We start from the raw sequence: 23,896 nt of genomic DNA, 5'->3' as shown, positions 1-23,896 counted from the left end.
CTCTCCAGGACTGACCACTCTGATATACTTCAAATACTGAGTTACTATCTTTTTGTAGATTAAAATCTAAAAATAGACTGGATTACAATTCTATCTTCCCAGTAAAGGAAAAACTAAGTACCTTCATTGTTACCATCAGGGGATTACAATTTAATCTTCACACATGCATACATAAGGGTTTATTTAATAAATGCTTTTTGAATTGAAGTTAATTAATGGTCATTCATTAAGGCACCTTAACAATGAACTACATTCATAAAATATGGTCATTGTTATGCTTGCTTGAGGGTTTATTCCAGAAATCTGTTATGTCCAAGAAAAATAGAAATGTGTTTTAGTTTCACTTATTTAAGATTATTTCTACATTTAAATGTCAGACTCCTTCCAATTGAATATTGATACTGTTATTTTTCATCTTTAGGTAAAATTTTATCCTTTTTTCCCCCTGGGTTCTGAAATTGTATCATTTAAGTCAAAAATTCTTGATTCTTCATGATGTTGTTAAGGAGTCCATATATACTGAATTTATTTTTTTTTCCTCTCCTTGATCAGGGAACTTTTATTGATTAGAATACATGTTTATTATATTAAAAGATCTAGTATTCAATCCATCATTATTGGGGGGGGCAATATAGTAAAGTATATTGGACCCTGTATTTAAATCCCATGAATGAGTTGCATAATTTATAGAAATGATACTGCTGATTTGATGCCACCTCCTATTTTTTTTTAAGTACAATTTATTGGTATTTTTTTTGCCTACATTTCCCAAAGTCCTTCTCTCCTTTCCCTTCCCAAAGAACCAACTCTTTTTTTTTTTTTTAAACCTTCCATCTTTGAATCAATACTGAGTTCCAAAGCATACCAATAAGGGCTAGACAAATGGGGTTAACTGACTTGCCTAGGGTCACACAGCTAGGATGTGTCTGTGGCCAGATTTGAGCGCAGAGCCTGTATTTATCATACCCGTTGTTTCTTACAACACAGTAATATTCCTATATTCCCAATATATGGTTAGCCATAGTGCTTCTTGTTCTTTGCTTAATACAATTTTGACATATATACAAGCTTTCTTTCTTTGACTTCTTTGGAGTATGTATACTTAACAGAATCTCTTTGTTAAAGACCATAGATATTTTAATTATTTCATCTGTGTAATTCCAACTTGCTTTCCAGAATGATTGGACCAGTTCATTGCTCCAATAACAGTACATGAATATGTTTTGCATTTTCTCCTTGTCTTCTGAGTTTGTCCTGATCTTCCCAGTCACCATAGTAGCTTCTAATAGTCCAAGTCTTGTGGTGGTTGTTTACTCATTTTTGCTGTCAAAAATTGCACTTGGGTCTCACTATGCCAAACTTCAAGCTTTTTTGTGCTCCTGTTTTCAGAATTAATTCTGTGGATCTGTAAATTTTGGGGTGTGCTCCCTAGTTGTTGAGGTCACTATTCTCCTGGTCTGTTGCTTTGGTCTTTACCAAGGAAGTGCCCCATGTCCCCTGTAGCCACAAGTGTTACCATTCCTCTTTGCCTTTGCTCTGATTGTCCCCTTCACGGCTATATGCTCTGAGTACATAAAGGGGGGAAACTGCAGATATCCTGCTTTCCCCCTATACCCTTGGTGTCAGCAGCAAATTCAGACAATACCAAGAACACATAGAAGGGGGTGCACCACAAGCATCCCATTTTTCTAGCTGTTCAAAAAAAAAAAAAACTGGCTCCTTTAGCTGAGTCCAGGTATACTAACACCCCCAATAAGAGCTCTCCCACCCTGCCCTCAGAGTAGTCTGCTAGCTTTTGCCGCAATAAAACTTCCCCCTTTTCCTCAGTAAGAATCTCTGAATTTTTCACATTCAAACCTACACCAGCCCAGACCTTCACCTTGATACCATGACCAGGTCCCCTGCTTCCTCATGACTGACCAGCAGCACTGCTCTACACACTGTAATTGAAATCCAGAACTACTGATGGTCACTAGAGTTGCCAGTCCTTAACAATTGTCCTCAGTGCCAAGAAAGGCGCTACTCTCTTTCTGACCAGTTGTGATCCTCTTAGAGATTCTAGGCCAAGAGGACCCAAAGCTACTTTTGTAGATGCTATTGGTGCCACTGCATGTGTGGACACTGGGCAGGCCTTCACCTGCTGGCTTCCTTTGTTTTCTGATGCTGGAAAAATATCTCACTCTGACCATTTGTTGACTCTGCTACTTCAAAATTTGATTTGAATCATGATTTTAAAGTAGTTGGGGAGCAGTTAGGGGGTTTAGTGGGTAGTACTCCAGACCCGTAGTCAGGAGGACCTGGGTTCAAATGTGTCTTCAGATACTTCCTAGCTGTGTGACTGGGCAAATCACTTAATCTCAATTACCCAGTCCTTACTGCTCTTCTGTCTTCAGACTGATAACTTAGTGCCAATCCTAAGATATACGGTAATGGTTTAAAAAATAAGGTTTTTTGAGGATAATGTTGAGAGACTTTGGCTGTTTTGCCCCTTATCTCCCAGTTTTGCTCCACGCCCCCTCCCATGCCAGCTGTTTTTTTATTTTAATTGTGGCTTGCCACTTGAATAAAATTTTGCCATTCTAAGATTTGTTTTTATAACCCATTCTTTTCTGAACTTTATCTCTGCTTCCTTCCCTCCCTAGGGATTCATTTCTTGTTACGGTTTTAATGGCACTTCAGCAAAACATCTGATTTACAATATATTCATAATTATAAATCCATAGCTCACTTCTTTTTGGGGGCCATGTTGCTTATTATAATTATACAGGCTATATTTTTCCTTTATATTATAACCATGTTTAATTGTTTTCCTTGTTCTATATACCTTATATATGTTCTATATACCTCTGGCTCTCAATCTACTGAGCCACCCAGCTCTATCATTTCATTTAGCTGTTTCTCTGTATTCATCATATTTGCCATTTACTACAGTGCTACATTACTATATTAAATTCATTTCCCATGATTTGTGTAGCCTTTCCTTATTTGATAGAAACATTATCTTCTGTTATGTTTAGAAAGCATTTTTTAAAGGCAAACTATATCCCAAGGACTTTTCTAGGCACCAGTTCCATAATAATATGACTGCATAAGAAATAGATATAAGAGGTAGCTTGGTGACTCAGTGGATGAAGTGCTAACCTTGGAGTTGGGAGGACCTGGGTTCAAATGTGGCCTCTAGCTATATCTGTCCTAGGGCAAGTCACTTAACCACAATTGACTAGCTTTTACTGCTCTTCTGCCTTACAACTGATACTTAGTATTAATTATTTTTTTTGTTTTAAACCTTTACTTTCTGTCTTGGAGTCAGTATAGTGAATCCAAGGCAGAAGAACGGTAAGGGCTAAACAGTGGGGCTTAAGTGGCTTGCTCAGGGTCACACAGCTGGGAAGTGTCTGAGGCCAGATTTGAACCCAGGACCTCCTGTCTCTAGTCTTGGCTCTCAATCCACTGAGCCACCCAGCTGCCTCCTCTTAGTAATTCTAAGACAGAAGGTAAAGATGTATTTTTAAGTGTATCCAGAATTCTGTAACATAGTTTGGAGGTAATGTTAAGGGTAGATGGTTTGGAATGGCTTAACCTTTAGAAGGATCTTAAAAGACTTTGTGGAGTTAAAAGCATTCATTTACTTTTACCAAACAAGTTAGAATTTAACATGCAGGGAAACTGGAAATGGAGAAGTAAGACTCCAAGAAATTTATGAACCTGAAGATGAAATGGTATAGGTCCTGCAAAGGGAATAAATAATCTGGTTTAGGTAGAGTGTAGAGAACTTGGAACCATGTCTTGTAAGAAGAGGCTAGAAGATAGAGTATTGCCATAGTTTTAGAAAATCATAAATGCCAATTAAAGAATTTACATTTTACATAGTTGTTAGTGAAGGACTTTGAGTGGAGAAATGATGGGAACAACCTTGTATTTGAGGAGAAATACTAACAAGAAGAGTGATTGATTCAAAGAAACACGGAATAGTAGTTGGCAGACCTGTTTAGTGAGGTATTTCAAGAGTTCAGGTGCCAGTGGCCAAAAGACCTGCTCTAAGGGGTATAAATAGGAATTCTTAATCCCTTGTTCTAACTTAACTGGGGAAAGAACTGACTGGCTCAGTAGACAGAGAGCTAGGCCCAAAGATGAGGTTCTGTTACCATGGTAAGTAGCCCACAGTTAAAGGAAATAGAAACTGGATATAAGAATGAGAGTTGGACAGTGAGAGAGTTGGACAAGCACGAAGTGTGAGAAGGGGCTTTTGCTCTTAAGTTTTCCTGAGGGTAGACTGCTGCTGGCAGTTGATGGTGACAGTTGACTACTGTAGAATCGAATGGAAGGAGAGTGTGTGGGTTGGTAGCTGTCCATTGTTTAGTGAGTTAGAATATATATAATGTTGTTTTGGCCTGGTTAGCTAGGTTGAAGAGTTATTAGTAAGACTCTCTCAAATGATAGTTTTTATGTAGTTTATAGATTGATATAAGATTTAAGTAGTTTTCGAGAGTGCTAGGGTGTCTCTCTCTCTCTCTCTCTCTCTCTCTCTCTCTCTCTCTCATCTTTCTGTCTTTTTTTTTTCTCAATTAAAACAAAAATTTGTTAAGCTGCTCTCCTAGCTATGTCAAGCTCCTAATTTTAACCCCTACATTTCTTGGCGAGCCAGGTAGGAATCTAACCTGCAACCTTCCTCTCTGAGAGCAGTTTCTATTTCCTTTAACTGTGGGCTGCTCTCCATGGTAACAGAACCTCTTATCTTTGGGCCTGGCTCTCTATTCACTAAGCCAGCCAGCTCTTTCCCCAGTTAAATTAGAGCAAGGGATTAAGAATTCCCTTTTACAGGGGTAGTAGTAGTAGAAGAACTTAAGTAGCAAGGGATTTGGATGTAAGCGAAAATATAAAGGTAAAGTCAGTAAAACCTGGTAACTTTTTCTTTTGGGAGAATGAATGGTAATGTCATTGATAGAAATTGTGACTAAAAAAGGAGTAATGGAAAGAGACCCCAGTTTTGGGTAAGTGGAAATCAAAGCACCAGTATTCAGCTGCTTGTTAAGTATAAACTGGGGCTGTGTATTTGGAAATTATCCATATGCAATTAATATTAAGTTCAATATATTAAATTGTTGGAGAGAGAAGGGGAAAAAAAAAACTTCATTATTAGTTAACTCTGAAAAAGTTATAAACCTGCATGATGGTTTGTTTTGTTTATGAGGTGATTGCTTTTTTAAATGATAATTGCATATGGTTGGATTTTTAATGACATTAATAGCTAACTTTATCTAGTTTTATCTAGTTTGAAGTTTGCAAAGAGGCTTTATTAGCTCATTTGTTTCTCACCACAATGCTGTGAGGCATAATTGCTATATCCATATTACAGATGAGGAAACCGAGATTCAGGAATATATGTCTCAGTCACGAACACTTTGCTTATAAGTTTCAGATGATGAGTTTTGAGTCTGCCCATCTGAAGACTAGTACTCTGTCCCCTATACCTTAATAAGAGCCCTACTAACGGTTCATTTACAATTTAAAACCAATTTCAACAGTATACTGTATTAGTAATGTTTGACTTTGTGAATTATTAATTTTAATTTTTCTTAAAAAAGATAAACAGCCTCTATAATTAGACTATATTCTCAGCTCAACAAATATAGGAAATATACTCAATTTTCTGGAAAGTTCAGAGAGCAGTAAGGTTTGAAAATGGTTTCCTCTAGTTTATGGTTCTTTCACTAAATTTCTACTCTAATATTTCAAAACATTATTGATCTTGAGTTCTCAAAAATTATGCCTTTTGACAGATCCTATTAAGTAGAAAGACTTCTTCGCTGCCATGGTGATTATGGCATTCTCACTATCTCCATTCCACAAACCTCATTGAAGACTTTGCATCTCATCTCCCTATTGCTATTATCATCTATTGCTTTTACTCATTCTCTCTTCATGTCAAATGCTTCTACCTCTTCCCCCGCAAATTGGCAGGCACTATACCATACCAAAATGATGTATGTGCCCATATACATACACACATATTCTCATACACAGAGCGCCTTTGGTGAAAGGAATTACCCATGCCCAAAACATCACATCTTTAAAATAACAAAGTGATATTAGTTTATAGTTTGTTTTGATTAACATTTCTATTAGATAAAATGGAAAACCAAACTAAGCTTCATTGCTGGGTCATAGAATAGAGAAATCATTAAGAAGGTAGAAGTGGTAGAGAAAAGTAAAAGTGGTATTTATTTTTAAAATGTTCTATTGTTTTTTGCTAGACCATATTGAATCCATATTAACACTTTTTTTCCTCTTGTCACAGAATTTAGGAGCCATTTTTTATAATTTGTCAAAATTATCTTTAGACATAATTAACAAAAGCTAGATAATCCCATTTCTCTTATTACCGGCCTAAAAAAATCCTGGTAATTAAACCTGGTATTTTTAAGCCTTCAGAACAAACAAAAGACATGTTATACTAAAGGAAAGGAAAAATTATATTTGTACATGTAATTCAGTTGGTTCAGAAATATTTGGCCTATAAAAGTAGTGACCTATTTCCAAACATGTTATTAGCTTCTATTTTGAAAGTTTCTTTGAGGCTGGCCCTAGATTTTTTTATCTTTTTATAATAGTTATATTTACAAAATACTTTTAAATGCATTACTTAGTGTGTCCCAAGCAAGAACACAATGCTTTAACAGTTAAACATAGCTAATCTAATTCTGTTGAATTCCTTGATAATTGCCATTAAGTAGTATGTACACAACTAGAATATTGTAATCTTTTTCGTCCAAACCTTGAGCCTTTCTTTAGATAGTTTCTCAGGTATCTAGTTTAAGAAAAGAGAAGTGTCTATGTTCAAAAGAGAAAATCAGCAGGAAGTAATTCTGAATACTTAAAACTACAAAGCAGTGAAAATGAAAAGCAAAATTTATGTGAAATATCATTGATTTAAGAATAGTCCGATACATTTTTGACTCTGTATTAATGTTATAATTTAGGTGCTGTATAATACTTTGTGATGTGTTTGTCTTTTTCTCTAGGGAATACTGTAGTAATCAATTGAAAGTTTCTTGATCCTAGCAAAGGTATTCCCAGATGCTCTTATTCCCAAATGTTGACCCCATAGTTCATCACCACCAAGAAAGAATTAAGATTTCCATGAGTGGACACCACAAGATCCTAGAGCATAGTACTTTTACAACTGATATTCTAAGAAGCATGTGTTTTTCTTCCTTGTTGGCAATAAATAGCAAAATGCAGAGTCAGATTTTAGATGGCTGTTTCTGGTTTTGAACTCATTTGAAAAATATTTCCTATTTCCTTTTGCCTTTTGTCATATCCAGCTGAAGATGCCCACAAATGTGAATAGCATCTTTAAAACAAATTCACTTTGTGGCCTGCAGTCATCTTCTTTGTCACCATTAAGCACTGAATGTATTGACTCTGGTTGAAGTTGGACTAGCATGAAAAAAACATTGAATACATAATGGTCCATTCTTATTTGTTGACTTCCATATTTCTTCCAGCCAATTCCAGGAAATCAGATACAAGCTGGTCTTGGATGTGGAAATAACTTGCTGACCAAAACAGATTTACTAAGTGAAACCAAGAAGCAACGAAACAAACGGACTCAGAGGACTGGAGAAAAGGGAGCACCTCGTTCTAAGAAAAGAAAGAAGGATGAAGAGGAAAAACAGTCTCTTTATTCTAACACAGAAACATTTGCCCACTTGAAACAGGTGAATTATTAGAGGCAGTTCTTTGAGGTTTGGGAGAAAACATAAATTTTTTAAAACTATTGTGACTTTAGAGTTAGGATGAAAATTTTTCTATTCCTATAAGTTAATTGAAAAAACACCAAAAAGAATCATTGAGATTAATCCCATACAGAGCACTTAAACCCCAGTCTCTTAATTGATTATTTCCTTATCCATTGTGATGGTGATCCTCAGTTCAAAAAAAATATGCTGTAACCTCTCATAGAACCTCCTACAAGAAAAAGGTCTGATAGAAGCCTTTGTATTGTGAAGGCTTCCCTGATACTGTTTCCCTCTGTCTGCAAGTGTCCCATGTACCAATACATTAAATCAATAGTTGCTTTGTATTCTTTTACAAACTTGGTGAATAGCCTCAGCGTTAATAGAAAAAAAAATAATCTGTCATTTCCTTTGGCCTCAGAAACCAAGAAAATGGAGCTAAAAGTCTCTTCTCCACAACAGAGATTTATAGATTCTCCCCATTCTTGTTAAATTATTGACACACACCATTATTAATATTTTAAATCTTGTATCTCCCCCAGTAACTAGAACATTGCTTCCTACATACTATGTGCTTCATATATTTTTTACAAAATAAAAATAGGTAGAATTTATTTAGAACTTTTAAGTTTTGCAGAGCCCTTTAGTAAATCTCATTTGATTTCTCACAATAGCCCTGGGAGGTAGGCACTAATATTATCCCCATTTGATGGAACTGAGGAAGGCAAGAAAATTAAGTCTTTTTTTCCCCCCAAGACATATAGTTATTAAATGAGCTAGATTCAAACTTGGGTCTTCCTGACTCTAGATCCATTGATGGTTGTATCTATTGCTTCACCTAGTTGCCTAACTAAAGGGGCTGATTGAATTGAATGTTAATATCAGTTTTATTGTCCCTCAGCCTCTCCTTCCTGATGTGGAGGCAAGAAAATTGACCCCTGATATTTGCAGAAGGCACCATTTGTTTTTCTGGTTTAGCCATCCTAAAGGGATTAATTCTTATTTTATTTTTAAAGCCCAGGTCAAAATCATATTCCTTACTCTACCTTATTAATATCCACTGTCTTGATACTTTGGCTTTGTGGTAGGGGAATTTTAATCATTTTACATTACATTCTATATTCTTTGAGTCTCTACGTGCTCTCTTGCTTAAGGAAGATAATTAATTTTTCCTGTAAAATTGTTTTCTTCTTGTTTATCATTTGTATCACTTGTACATATTTTTTCAATAGCAGCTCTCTCTGCTTCCTCTAATGGAACCAATCATTGGAGTGAATTTTGCACACTTTCTTCCTTATGGCAGTGGCCAATATAATAGTGGAAATCGCCTTCTAGGAGCTTTTGGCAGTGCCACCCTTGAAGGGGTCTCAGATTACTATTCTCAATTGATCTACAAGGTATGGATTTTTTTCCCCCATCTATTTTTACCTCACCCAAGCCATGATAGTTTTTCTGTGCATTATTTCTTTTTGAGTTTATATTCTGAACCTTAACTCAACTGAGAGATCAATTAAACCCCTCCTCCCCCAATTATATGATATCTTAAGGTTGTTCTTTTTGGACTGGTGACTTTTGTCTCCATAAATATGAGTTCACATGTGTGATATAGCTATAATAAAACAAGTACTACATTTTCAATATTATCAAAGAAAATGAGTTGTAATTACAATTTCATGAAATACTAGGCATTTAGATCAACAACACATTTCTTATTGAGAATTTGAGAAGATTTTCAGGCTTTGCATATATATAATCTTTGGTTTAAGAATCCAGTGTTGTTGCTTTTTAAAGCCTTAGTGTAAGAAAGAATTTCAGAACTTGCAAAGTTTTTTGACAAACCAAAATCAGATGAATAAAAATTACTTAAGGACATTAGAGGGCTTCATGCCTACAGATCTGAGCTACAGAAATAACTAAACATCCACCATAAAGAACATTTATGTCAGGCTTAATCAAGGAGTTATAGACCTATTTTTAATTTTCCTTTTTCATCTGTCCATTTATGTGTGAAAAGCTTTTTAATTAAAATTACTATGCCATTGCCTCCATGCACTGAACATTCCATGGAACTTTTTTTTGTTGTCATTGTTTAAGGAAAAAAAAAGTATAAGTTAACTCTGTTTTAAATTTTTTGATCTCCAGCAGAACAACTTGAGTAACCCTCCCACACCTCCAGCTTCTCTCCCTCCTACTCCTCCTCCTGTCACCTGTCAAAAGATGGCAAATGGCTTTGCAACTACAGAGGAACTTGCTGGCAGAGCTGGAATGTTAGTGGGCCATGATGGTATGATGAACACTACCACTTTTAAAATGTCAAATTATCATTCTCCTAACACATAAAATGTATATTATTTAACTCCAGCACATTAAAATTTCTACATTTCTTTCTGCTTCTAATTTTGTCAAATTTCTGAAATATTGATTTTAATGTTTTTTATGCTTTTGTGTTTTCAGTTACCAAAGCTCTTGGGCCTAAACAGTTTCCACTGCCCTTCAAACCACAGGATGACCTCCTGGTCAGAGCTATGGCCCAGGGCCCCCCCAAGACTGTGGATGTTCCTGCTTCACTTCCAACACCCCCTCATAACAACCAAGAAGAATTAAGGTAAAAGTTTCTTTTCCTCAGAAGTGTTCTTAACATTGTTTTCACATAAAATGTTTTACACACACACACAGCTGTCATTACATTATTATAAACTTTTTATTATAGATTTATCTGTTAAACTGCTTGGTTTTCTCACATGTAACTTTTGCAGAAAGTTAGTCATGGAGCCAAACTAGTGATAGGACCTATGATTTCAATCATAAATAATCTCTTGGTGAGGTCCCTTCTTTAGTGTAGGCTGTAAAAGCTCTTAAAAAAAAAAGGGAAAAATATCCTTTATATTAAAGAAAAAATTGGATTTATTGTGAACTTATAATTTAATGAAAGAGACAACAATCTCATCAGCTCCCATGGTGAGATGGTATGATCTAGATCTAACATAGCAAACAGAGAAAGGAGTGGTCAAAGGAAGGAGAATGGGAATAGAATGGTGCCCCAAAAACCTCGAGAGAAGAGACTATCTAGGGAAAGTGTCAAAGGTTACAGAGAGGTCTAGGATGAGAATTTAGAAAAGTCAGTTCAGATCATTAGTAATAATGGATAGGGCCATGTCAGTGGAATGATAAATTTGGAAGCTGAAAGTAAAGAAACTGGAAATACCTAATGTAGACAGCTTTTTCAAGGAGATGAGCTACAAAGGGCAGAAGAGATGTGGGACAATAATGGAGATGGAAGGAGCAAGTGAAGATTTTTTTTAGGTGAGCCATGCATATCTTTGTAGGCAATAAGGGGATAAGCCAGTAGAAGAGAGAGTTTGAAAGTGAGAGTGGGGATGACAACAGGGGAATCCATTGTAAGAGATGGTATGCAATGTGATTTCTTGAATAGGTTAAGAGGTTAGCCTCAGTAATGAGTAAAGCCACCTTTTCTTATACAACAGGTATATAAGAGGAGGTAATGGCAAAAGGCACCTACCTAAAATAGAAGCTAAAAAATAGGGGAGAAGAGGAAGCTATCTATAAATCATCCCTTGCAGAACTGTCCTCCATGTACCTCATTAACTCTTGTTAAGTCTTTATAAATTGGTAATCCCTACTTTCTATTAAGCTAATGAATTTCATTTTTACTGATAGTGTTGTGTAAGGTTTACACCCAAATCCTATCTCTTCCTCTTATTTGTGACCGAAAGGATATACATTTCTTAGTTTCAGATTTCATCATATACAAGAGAAATCCACATTCAGCTTACTGTTGTTTTGATTTGTTTTTAACTCTTACCTCCCATTTTAGAATCAGTGTTTTGTATTGGTTCCAAAGCAAAAATTAGGCAATGGAGTTTAAGCGTCACCCAGCTAGGAAGTGTCTAATGTCACATTTGAACACAGGACCTCCTGTCTCCAGGCCTGGCTCTTAATCCACTGAGCACCTTAGCTGCCCCCTCAAAATGTTAATGAGTTCATCAGTATTTTTTATCTCCATAAACTTTCAGGTTCCCCAGCCTTTGTTCTGAATGTCTAGTATTCTTGTAATTACTTGGCAAATGAAGGTGTTAGTTACACTTTATAAATTGATTAGTTTGCTACTTAAATCCATGCAAAATCTAAAATATTTGTTCTTCACTTGTGAAACTACACATTTTGATTACTCCTTTCTTTCAGGGTACAGGATCCATGTAATGATAGGGATACTCCTGAGAGTTTTGTTCCATCTTCTTCTCCTGAAAGTGTGGTAGGAATGGAAATAAGCAGGTATCCTGACCTGTCATTGGTTAAAGAAGAACCTCCAGAGCCTGTCCCATCTCCTGTCATTCCAATTTTGCCAAGCAGCACTGGAAAAGGTTAAGATATTACTATTTTTTCCTGAACGTGGTAGTGCTAATGTACTTAACCTTTGGATTTTGACTGTCAACCTCTCACTGTTATTCTTCTAAAGGTTCAGAAGCCAGACAAAATGATATAAAAGCTGAGCCTGGTTCAGGCACCCTTTTTTTCACCTCTCCATTTGGCCCATCCCCAAATGGGCCTAAATCTGGCCTTATATCTGTGGCAATCACTCTACATCCCACAGCTGCTGAGGTAAGAAAATAGCATACTGTTTACATATATGCTAATATGAATAGACTGTGTCTCATGACTTCGAAATATTTGGACACTGGTATTTAATTCACAGTAGTCCTGCTCCGAAGGCAGATTGAAGCATCCTTTTTAAAAAAAAAATTTTGTTTTTCTTTTTTTTAACCTGTGTTTTCTTTTGCAACATAGCTAATATGGAAATGTGTTTTGCACAACTTCATATATATAATTGATATTAAATTATTTGTCCCTTTGGGGAGCAGGAGGAGGAGAATTTAAAATTATACTTTTTAAAAGATTATTAAATTGCTTTACATGTAATTAGGAAATATTTAATGAAACTAAACATTTAAAAAATTTTTGCAGCCTTTTAGAATGTATTTAAAATTACTTGAAAGCAATTTTCTCTCCCATGGCCCCCTCAAAGTAAAAAAAATTTTTAGGTGGCCCATTATAAATACGCATAATTGAGTAAATTGCATCAACAGTGTTCAAAAATGTAGTTTTCATTTTGCATTGGACAATTTCTTATTCAGCTTTGTTTCCCTTGCAGTATACAGAGGTGTTCTATGAATTAATATATTAACATATTTGTAATATCTAATGTTAATATTAACATAATATTGATATCAGATGGTTAATATATCTGCTGATTTGGGCGTTATTTGTCTTGTTCAGTTTTGTAACCATCCTTTAAATGCTTTTTGCATTGAAGTTAATTAATGGATATCCAAAGCACTGGTGATGTGATCATTGTTACCCTGATTTGGGACTTTATTTAAGGGGGGAAAATTATTTTACCACTGTCTACTAGAAATGTGGTTTGGTTTGGCTTTTATTTAAAATTTATTATTTGATTTAAATATCAATCTCCTTCCAAGTAATTGTTAATACGTTATTTTTCTTTAAAATATCCACTTTTCTCCTGGTTTCCAAAATTAAGAAGTTCTTAATTCTTTAGTGTTGTGAATGATTTTTTAATCCTTCTGCTAAGAGTTGGGTAGTATATAATCTTCGTGTCTCCATACTAGTGGTTATTTCATTGATCAGATTTCAAAAACCATTAAAAGTTATTTTTCTTTTCAATAATGTTGTCATTTTACAAAGAAGTTCTCTAGGTTTTTTACCTCATTCTTCATTATTTCATAAATGTTTCCTCTGGAATTCTGTTTCACCATTTCTTATGGCATAATGTTCCACTAAATACTATGATTTGTTTAGCCAGTAGATCACCCCCTCTTAATTTCCACTTCGATCTTTTTCTTTTTCTTTGATCCCTTAAGGATGTAGGCTTAGTAGCTGAAGTGATGTGAGGAGGTAGAGTTGTTTTAATATACATTTGTATAATCAGTAGTTATTTGGATAACTATTGGTAGCTATTACTTCTGAAAACTACTTTTTAATATCACTTGACCACTTACCAACTTTGGAATGGCTCTTATTTTTATAAATTTACCTTACTTCTCTATATATTTGTTTAGTTATGCCTTTAGCAGAGAAACTTGCTAAAATTTTTTTCCCAGTTTGCCGTCTTCCACCTAATTTTGGCTGCATTGATTTTGTGCAAAATTTTCATATAAGCAAATGATATGTTTTACTTCTCACTTAAGTATGTATGTGTATTTTCCCTCCGATCCAATTCTATGGCAGTATTGCCTGCTACCTCTCCCTACATTTCCCTCCCATGGGTCAAAGCTCTTCCTTGTGAGCCTCTGTTATATGAAATATTTTCATCTATTCTTCCTCTCCCTTCCCCCTTTTCTCATGGCATCCCTCTCCCATTTTATTACATAATCAAGTTAATTTCTATGTTCTCTTTCTATGTAGAATCCTTCTGACTAATGGCCTAATAATGATAAAGTTCTTAAAAGTTAAATGGGCCATCCTCCTATAAAGGAAAAGTACACAGTTTAATGTATTTAAGGTTTCTCTTTCATGTTTTTATGCTTCTCTTGAGTCCTTGTGTTTTCAAGAAATATTTTAATTCCATTCTCTTTTCATTAGGAATCCTTGAAAATGCTCTTTCATTAAATATCCTCTTCCCCGCCTCCCCTCCCCCAAAGATGATACTCAGTTTTGCTGGATAGATTATTCTTAGCCTTATTTGCCTTCTAAAATATATTACAAACCTACTTTTATTTTATTGTAGTAACTGCTAATTCTTGTGTGATCCTGACTATTGCTCCACAACATTTAAATAGCTACTTTCTGATTACCTGAAGAAACTTGAGAATTTGGTTATAATGTTCCTGGTAGTTATTTTTAGATCTCATTCAGAAGGTGTTCAGTACAGTCTTCTTATGTCTTTCTTTGATCCTAGCTTTCAAGCTAGTCCAATAATTCTAAAATCATTTCTCCTTGTTCTGTTTTTTCAGTCAGTTGTTTTTCTGATGAAATATTTTGCTTTCGTTTTTATTCTTCTTTGTTTTATTGTTTCTTGAATTCTCAATGGAGCCACTGGCTTTCATTTGCCCATTTTAAATTTTTAAACGATTATTATTTTCACTATATTTATTAATTGTCTTTCCATACATTTATTCTTTTGCCCACTTTCTTTACCTACTTCTGCTACCATTCTTATTTCATTTTGAAAAATCATTTTTAGCTCTTCCAGGTTTTTTTGGTGGTCTCATGTCTCGTTTACATTTTTTTTTCCCTTTTGAGCTTTGTGGTTCTATTAACTTCATTGCCTTCTTAAGTATGTGCAAAATTTTAAAAAGCCAAATAAACACCTGGTGTTTTACATACATGGTAACATTTCACAATTAGCTATTTATGCTTTCTGATTATTGATTGATTAGATCACGAATTCATATCCTTTTTTTGTGTCATAGACACCTTTGGCAGTCTGAAGCCAATGGGACATGTTTTTAAATTTGTAGAAGTAGAAATATAGTTACAAAAAAATATATTGAAATGTATGAAGCAAAATGGTTTTAGAAAACAAGTTCTACCTCCCAGGTTAAAACTTATAAAGTAAAGGTCAAAATCAATAACAAAGAAGGTTAGATGTAAGGATATGTTTTGTGCAATACGAGAAGCTTCACACCTACCTGTCTGACCAAGGTATCTACTTTTTTCAAATTTTTAAAGATGTTGACTCCTATCACTATTTCTTTGGGGCAGGGAATTGAATTATTATAAAATAATCACCAAAATAATGATGAACAGAAAGATTCCCTCTAAAAGAGTTCATCTATCATATACACAATAACTTTTTAAAGCAAATGGATGTGATAGCCAATGACAACATTAGTTTAAAGGACAAGTTCATGAAGTAGTGAACTATGTTATACAGAAGATGATAACAAATGATCACCAATTGAGGGTCTCTTAGAGGATTAGTTAATTCCATCTGACTGTTAGATTCCATTATAAACCAAATTATTCCTACAATAGTATTAAAAACAGTAGAAGGCAGAAATGAGATTGAGATGAAACCAGTAGTAATAAGATGGATATGAAACTGTATACATTCTATTACTGGTTAATGGTCATCTCAGATTCTCAGTGACTAGAAATAGTAATGACATGTGATAGGAATTCAGGAAATTTTGCACAATTAACAAGTGCAGGTGCAGTATGGGAAAGGACATGTCAGTAAGTAACTTATTTCCTTCTGTGAAACACTTAACCTACAAAAAAAAGTATACATGACATCCAGGATGCGAATGGCTAGAAAAGTAAGGGAGTCATATTGAGTGAGGAATAATAGAGATGGATGACCCAAGAGCTGTTGCAGAAGAGAAGCAGATAAAATTTTGAGTGTATTGGTTGAGTTCTGGAATAGTGAGAATGATACCCAGAAACATTATACAGGATTAACAGATTTGTGTTTTACCTTAGTGCAGGAAGCACCCATAACTATGTGTTCTTAGATCTATTACAGCACAATTAATACGATCATTTATCAAATTTTTTAAAAAAGTTTTTCTGAAAAATAATCACTTTAATAATAATTCTCTTGTTTTTATAGATAAAAGGAAAATATTTTTAAACAATGACATTTTATGATCCAATTAATTATTGTTACTTCTAGATAACACCCAAATATTTGTTGTTTTTAGAATATTAATAGTGTTGTGGCTGCATTTTCCGAACTTCTGCATGTACGAATTCCTAACAGTTACGAAGTCAGTAATACTCCAGATATTCCTTCCCACATGGCCTTGATAAATGGCTCCCGTGTAAACCCTGGCTTAGAATATCGGCAGCAGTTACTCCCACATGCTCCTCCACCAGTATCCATAAGCCATGGAAGACTAGTAGGCTCTTATAAACTCAAACAACCAAATATGCCATTTCCTCCAACAAGCAATGGTGAGTTGGTTTATGACATTCTCATTTGGAACTCTTTATTCTTAAATTAAGATTGCACAGTTTATTTTGCAGAAGTTCATAACTGATTTTTATATAGTCTACCAGCCAGGAGGAGGATATATATGTGTTTTATTATTCAGACACTTTCTGAATCTCTAGCACTTTGTTAGTTTGCTCTTTTATATTCTCTAAAAGTTGGTGACATTGATATAGAAACTTTCAACATATTTATAGTTTAGCTGGGAACAACTAGATGATATGGTGTATAGAATGCTAGGCCTGGAGTCAGATAGACTCCTCTTCCTGAGATCAAATATGGACTCAGACACTCTCTACCTGTGTGAACCTGGGCAAGTCACTTAATTTGCCTCATTTTCCTCATCTGTTAAATGAGTTGGATAAAGAAATTGTAAAACACTCCAGTATCTTTGCCAAGAAAATCCCAAATGAGGTCAAGAAGTGTCAGTCATAACTAAAAAGACTGAAGAACAACAATTATATATTGTGAGTAAAGCATGACTGAACTGAACAAATGTCTTGTTAGGAAAGAATTATTTAAATGCAAAGACTAATGACTGGTTTTTTTAAAAATCAGCTCTTATACAAGGTTTTGCCATAAATGCAGTTATACACCTCCAGTGAATCTTTTCTATTATCTTAGTGCCTAATATTTAGGCATTTTGTTTAAATCATTTTCATTTTCTTTCAGTTTTGCTTGTAGAACCTAAATGAATAAAAAATAATTTTTAAGAATAATTTTGTTGTCTGTGTCTATAATTAGAAGAATTGCTTAATCTGTGTATGAACTTTCTATATATTAGTAAAATGATATAACTTTTACTTATATTCTCCTAAATTAAGCCTCAGCCTTCTCTTAAAATGTAGTTCTTATAAATAAGCTCTATTGTTGTGAATACAGGTGTAGATGTTTCTTTTAATTTTTCTTTTCAGTTCTAAAGTATATAGTTTCACTTGAAGTACATGCCTGTTACAAATTTCTTAAATTTTTATTCTTCAGGTTTAGCTGGTTATAAGGATCATAATCAAAATATTGCTGATAACCCTGCACTCAGACCACAGTGGTGTTGTCATTGTAAAGTGGTCATTCTTGGTAGTGGTGTTCGGAAATCTTTTAAAGGTCCAGGCTTTCTGAAACAGGTACTAAGGACTTTGTAAGCAACCATATGTGTGTGTCTATCTGTGTATGTGTGCACTTGTTACAGGCTTCAAAATATGCTTTATTTATACACTAAATAAATTTTCAGATTTGCATTTTCAATTGCTAAGAGAATTTCAGCAAAAGAATTTTTTTCTTATTCAGAAATGACTTTCATTATTGAAAAATAATAAAACAAGGTGTCTAAAACAATTTCCGAATTCATAACTATTAACTCTTCCAGAGTGTGAATGCTATATAGATCTTTTTTTACATTGTAAATAATGAACAAGATAGAAGACATTAACTTAAGATTTGTAAACCTTGAGTTTTAGGTGTTTTGGGGGATAGGGGGTAGTAGCACCTCCACTCCCACAATAAACACAAACCTTTTTTTGCTAGTATGGAGTCTTGACAAAAAAGTCAGGTAGCGCACCTATCTATGATCATCTTATGTTCAAGGCTAGAGTTAAATATGAAAGGGAGGAAAAACATTTCTGCTGCTCACGTTTCCTGTGTTCACCTCTCTCAGTCTGTGTGTGTGTACTAGATATTTGGACAACAGTTACTTTTTAGTAAAAAGTTAGTCATATTTCCTTATAGTCTATATAGGATTCAAAACACAAATACTTATGAGACTTCTATTCAGTTTTCATTGCCCCTTTGGCTCGAGGAGACTTAAGTTGGGGGGGGGGGTCAAGAGAAGAATTCTGAGTCCCATTCACCAGTAGCGTTAGTGTTCATCTTTAGTTTAATGAGTACTTCTTCAATGCTCTATAATGTTGAAATGCTTACATACTCCCTTCTTTTTGATTTCCAGGATTCCCAAGAAAGCTCTGATAGAGGGGAAAAGGACATTGTATTTTGTAGTAATAACTGTTTTGTTCTTTATTCAACAACTGTACAAGGAAAAACCTCAGAACACAAGGTAATAAATTATTTAAAAATTAAGATATAGTAAATTAGTGCTTTTGATTTTGTCATAAAGCTGAAGAGCTTAAATGTATATAAAATTTTATTCACATTTCACAAACTTTGTCATTCTTGCTATCCAACATTAGGCAAACATTTTAAATGCATTGATATATGATGGATTAATAAAATGTAATCCCCAATATACCGCCAAACAACCCTTCAAAACACATTCTCCACAAAGTTGATTGATTTCAGTAAGACAATATTAAATAGCCTGTTTTGCATAGAGCATTTGTTAGGTACTGAGGGAGGATTGCTTTCAAGAATGCTTCCTTCCCCTATGTCTCTCCCTTTTTGTTTGTCTTAACATTTCATCTTTTATTTTTATTTTTATTTTTTTGGAAATTTTTATTTAATTAATTAATTTAGAATATTTTCCCCATGGTTACAAGAATCATGTTCTTTCCCTCCCCTAGTCCTGCCCTTTCTTCTTTCACTGTTTCCTTCTACACTAGTGTCTTGGTTTCAATCAGTCCCCCTAATTCCCACCCTTATTTTGCTTTGCTTCTCTCCTCTTCCACTTCTTATTCCCCTCTTATTTTTCTTTAGGGTCTTTTTAAACTTAACCTCCCACACCCTCTGTCTCTTGTATTGTGCTTCCCTCCACACCAGTCCATTTGTTACCCTTCTACTTCTCTATAGGTTGCAAATCAATTCTCTGCCCCAATGGATCTGATTGTTCTTCCCTCTTTGAGTCAATTTCAGTGCATATGAGAATTAAGTATTTCCTGTCTCCAACCTCTTTACCCTTCCAGTGTATTGGTGTTCTCCCCCACTCCTGCCATGCACTTCTTAATGAAATATAAACTTACCCCATTTTGTCTCTTTTCCCATTTCTCTTAGTATTGTCCTCTTTTTTTAACCTAGTTTTATATATATTTATATATGCATACTTACATATATAAGTATATATCTTGGTACTTCATCCTATACAACTTGTCACTGTTCCCTCTAAGTATAATTCTTCTAGCTACTCCGGTGATAATAACAATTTTTAAGTTACTAATATCTTTTCTTATAGGAATACAAATCATTTTAACTTACTGTGTCCCTTAAAAAAAAAGTTGCTCCCCCCCACCCCCTTCTTAATTAACTTTTGGTGATTCTTTTGAGTTCTGTGTTTGGGCATCAAATTTTCTGTTTAAGTTAGGTCTTTTCTTTAGGAATGCTTGGAAGTCTTTTATTTTATTAAATGACCATACTTTTCCCCTGCAAGAATATAGTCAGTTTTGCTGGGTAGTTGATTCTTAGTTGTAGACCTAGTTCCCTTGCTTTCCAGAATATCATATTCCATGACTTTCAGGCCTTCTGTGTAGATGCAGCCAGTCCTGTGTTATCCTAACTGTGGTTCCGTGGTATCTGAATGACTTCATCTTAGCAGCTTGTAATATTTTTCCTTGGTCTGGTAGTTCTTGAATTTGGCTATAACATTCCTGGGTGTTGTCAGTTGGGGATTAAGTACAGGAGGTGATCTGTGGATTCTTTCAATCTCCACTTTTCCCTCTTGTTCTAGAATATTGGGGCAGTTTTCTTGGATAATTTCCTGTAGAATGATTTCCAGGGTTTTTCTTTTGTCATGATCTATCTTCTAGTACTCCAATAATTCTTAAATTGTCTGTTTTCTAGGCCTGCGGTTTTTGTCAAGGAGGTGTTTCATATTCTCAATTTCTCATTCTTTTGATTTCATTTTATAGATTCTTGCTGCCTTCTGAAGTTATTTGCTTCTAGTTGTTGAATTCTAATTTTTAAAGACTGAATTTCATCCCTGGCTTTTTGGTCATCCTTCTCCTTTTGGTCTGATTTACTTTGGAGGTCATCTTTCATCTTCTTTGCCTCATCTTTCATTTCCTTTGCATCATTTTCAAGCTGCTTAATTTTGGCTTTCAAGACACTATTTTCTGTTTCCAGATGACTTATTGCCTATGTCCAATTCGCTGGAGTTTCTGTGTTTTTGCTTAGTGTTCCTTAGTTCTCCTTTGTTCCATTTGCTCTTTGTTCATTACTTAAATTGAAGCTGTCGATTTTAATTTCTTTTTTCTTTTTCTGTTGTTTACTCATTTTTTTTCCTTCTTTCCCCCCTGTAATTTGCCTGTAATCTTGCTCTTCTGATTATATGCTGGATCTGTGGGTGGGCTTTTCTGTCCTGAAGGGGCTTCTCAGCTCTGCTGATAGATCAGGTTAGGCTGATGGTAGTGATGAGCCCTGAGGTCAGATCTTCCCCAGCTGGCAGCAGAAGCTAAAAAGGGGCTGGGCTTCTCACACTGTTATCAAGGTTGTTGCCTGTAATGGTTGCAGCCTTTACCCTTGGAGCTTAGTCAGCAAGGCTCTCAGAGAAGTCTATGGGGGAGGGGTGTTGGAGATTGAACTTCACTGTTCTCTGAAAGCTTCTTATCTGCCCTAGAGAATGGGGGGGGGGGGGTGTTGGCAACAAATAAAGTGTCTTGGCTGTGACTAGGCTGCCTTCTCTGCATTTCTCCAGCTGCCTCCCTGCTGCCCATGTTCATTGCCCTTAGCCTGGCACTGCTGTACCAGCAAGATACTCCCTCCGGACTAGCACCCTTGCCCACCCAGAGATTCCAGTCACCACTGGAGGCTAAGCACTATAGGTGGGGGAGGGGTCCCAGGATCTTCCTTCTTCCTTCCCCTTAAACCCAAGTGTTCAAGAATTCAGGCTGGGGGGGGGGGGGGCGTACGTTTTAAGATGAATCCAGCAGGAGGATTCCTTAGCTCTGTCCTGTTGTTAGATTTGGTTTTCTGTCTCCTTGAAGCACTATGTTTTTGATTGGTGTGGAAGGGTTTCCAGAGGTCTGGACTTTTGTTGCATCTAATCTGCCATCTTTGTTTCTTCCTTTAGAGGAAGACTTAGTATATAAATTTTAAAAATATATTATTTAAAGTTTCTTTAAAAGTATTCACTTGTGGTAGTTTTAGACTTAATTTTGGAACAATTCTTAGTATTACTCATCACTGTTCTTTCTAACATAACTTCTTTTTATTGTACAGGATTCCATCCCCTCCTTGCCACACTCACCAACAAAAGAGATGCCTCCTAAAGCATTCCATCAGTATAATACCAATATCTCCACTTTAGATGTCCATTGTCTCCCACAACTTCAGGAAAAAGTCTCTCCACCTGCATCACCTCCCATTACTTTTCCTCCTGCCTTAGAAGCAGCCAAAGTAGAGTCAAAGCCAGATGAACTGAAAGTAACAGTAAAATTGAAACCTCGTCTAAGAGCCATCCATAGTGCTTTTGATGATTGTAGACCACTAAGTAAGAAATGGAAAGGGATGAAATGGAAGAAATGGAGCATTCATATTGTCATTCCCAAGGGGACCTTCAAACCACCTTGTGAAGATGAAATTGATGAGTTTCTGAAAAAACGTGGCACATCCCTGAGACCTGATCCTGTGCCTAAAGACTATCGCAAGTGCTGTTTTTGTCATGAAGAAGGGGATGGACTAACAGATGGGCCAGCACGGTTGCTTAACCTTGACTTAGATCTGTGGGTCCATTTGAACTGTGCCCTTTGGTCTACAGAGGTCTATGAGACACAAGCTGGTGCCTTAATAAATGTGGAACTGGCCCTTCGGAGGGGCCTACAAATGAAATGTGTGTTCTGTCACAAAATGGGCGCCACTGGCGGCTGTCACAGGTTTAGGTGCACTAACATTTATCACTTTACCTGTGCCATTAAAGCACAATGCATGTTTTTTAAAGACAAAACAATGCTTTGCCCCATGCACAAGCCAAAGGGAACTCATGAGCAAGAATTAAGTTATTTTGCAGTCTTTCGAAGGGTCTATGTCCAACGTGATGAGGTTAGGCAGATCGCTAGCATTGTGCAGCGTGGAGAACGTGACCACACTTTCCGAGTAGGAAGCCTCATCTTCCACACAATTGGTCAGCTGTTACCCCAGCAGATGCAAGCATTCCATTCTTCGAAAGCTCTCTTCCCTGTTGGATATGAAGCTAGCCGACTATACTGGAGTACGCGGTATGCAAATAGACGTTGTCGCTATTTATGTTCTATTGAAGAGAAGGATGGACTTCCCATATTTGTGATCAAAATTGTGGAGCAAGGCCATGAAGATCTTGTTCTTACTGATACCTCTCCTAAAGGTAACATGCAATTATGTAAACTATTTTTTGCTACTCAAAATTATTCTACCTTTTTGTATTCTTTATTCTCCCTACCCCCTCTTCTTTCCCCAACTTTGGTTCATATTCTAGATCAGCCTTTGATAAATTGTTAAGAACTGTGTTTTGGAAAACAAACTATGATCCCAGTAGCTTCAGAAGATCCAGGTCAATGGATATTTTAAATAAAAGTTTCCTAAAATGATTCTATTAGAGATCAGGCCTTCCAACTTTATTCGCCTGGAAACCTAAATCACATTTCGTAAAATTCCTATTGTTGATATTTCTACATAATCCTTCACATGGCCTCTGTTAGAAGTTGTTAATATTTAGGGGTTGGATCTGAAGAATATTTACTCAGCCATTTAGAGATAATAAGCATCGGGTGCAATCAGCAATCAATATTTGGTGATGTGTGGACCTACCAAAAATGATTGATTAGAAATCAAAATATTATTTAAGGGAGATATTTAGTCAATCTAGTGCACCCTGGTCAAGCATATTAGACTGCATTTGCTACTGAAGCTAAGAGTTTAGAAGTTGTCAGATCCACCCCACTCCTCTTACAAATGAGGAAACTGAGGTTCATCAAGACTGCCCACAATCATTGGACTTGCAGTCCAGTGAATGTTCTTAAATCATAGTTTAGGATTAATTTGTTAAAACCTTTTCCTAAGTATTTGGGCCCCGTTCTGCGATGAAGTAAAAGAGTAAAAACAAAGCCTACTAACAATAACGACTTTATTGTACTTTAATACATATATATATATATATATATATATATATATATATATATATATATATATATATATATGTTTGGAAGTGGGCTTTTAGTTCAGCATCTACTGTTCCGTATTGGGAAGGGGAAGCTTATCAAATCAGCAAATGTGTTGATGAATACTGAAAAAGAAAGGGATCCTCTGGTTTCATTTGGATTTCATAAAAGAG

The 23,896-nt window shown here is 35.5% G+C and overlaps 1 protein-coding gene across 12 annotated transcripts in view; it reads left to right on the top strand.

The window, feature by feature from the left end:
* Positions 1 to 23,896, top strand: part of KMT2C (lysine methyltransferase 2C) — a 337,243-nt gene that overhangs the window by 300,468 nt on the left and 12,879 nt on the right. For 9 of the 12 annotated variants that reach the window (XM_056799936.1, XM_056799944.1, XM_056799939.1 and 6 more), the window contains 10 exons: positions 7,509 to 7,721; positions 8,972 to 9,136; positions 9,882 to 10,023; positions 10,194 to 10,344; positions 11,943 to 12,121; positions 12,217 to 12,359; positions 16,424 to 16,676; positions 17,695 to 17,834; positions 18,653 to 18,760; positions 21,811 to 22,930. In XM_056799936.1, the coding sequence (XP_056655914.1) occupies positions 7,509 to 7,721; positions 8,972 to 9,136; positions 9,882 to 10,023; positions 10,194 to 10,344; positions 11,943 to 12,121; positions 12,217 to 12,359; positions 16,424 to 16,676; positions 17,695 to 17,834; positions 18,653 to 18,760; positions 21,811 to 22,930 (2,614 nt within the window). The remainder of the gene's footprint in view (positions 1 to 7,508; positions 7,722 to 8,971; positions 9,137 to 9,881; positions 10,024 to 10,193; positions 10,345 to 11,942; positions 12,122 to 12,216; positions 12,360 to 16,423; positions 16,677 to 17,694; positions 17,835 to 18,652; positions 18,761 to 21,810; positions 22,931 to 23,896) is intronic. The other 3 variants (XM_056799941.1, XM_056799937.1, XM_056799938.1) reach the window with 2 other exon arrangements.

Source organism: Monodelphis domestica, chromosome 5 (assembly GCF_027887165.1).
Source record: "Monodelphis domestica isolate mMonDom1 chromosome 5, mMonDom1.pri, whole genome shotgun sequence".
In the NCBI taxonomy this organism is placed as follows: domain Eukaryota; kingdom Metazoa; phylum Chordata; class Mammalia; order Didelphimorphia; family Didelphidae; genus Monodelphis; species Monodelphis domestica.
The sequence above is the reverse complement of the archived record's forward strand: the minus strand, read 5'-3'. Positions and strand labels throughout refer to the sequence as shown.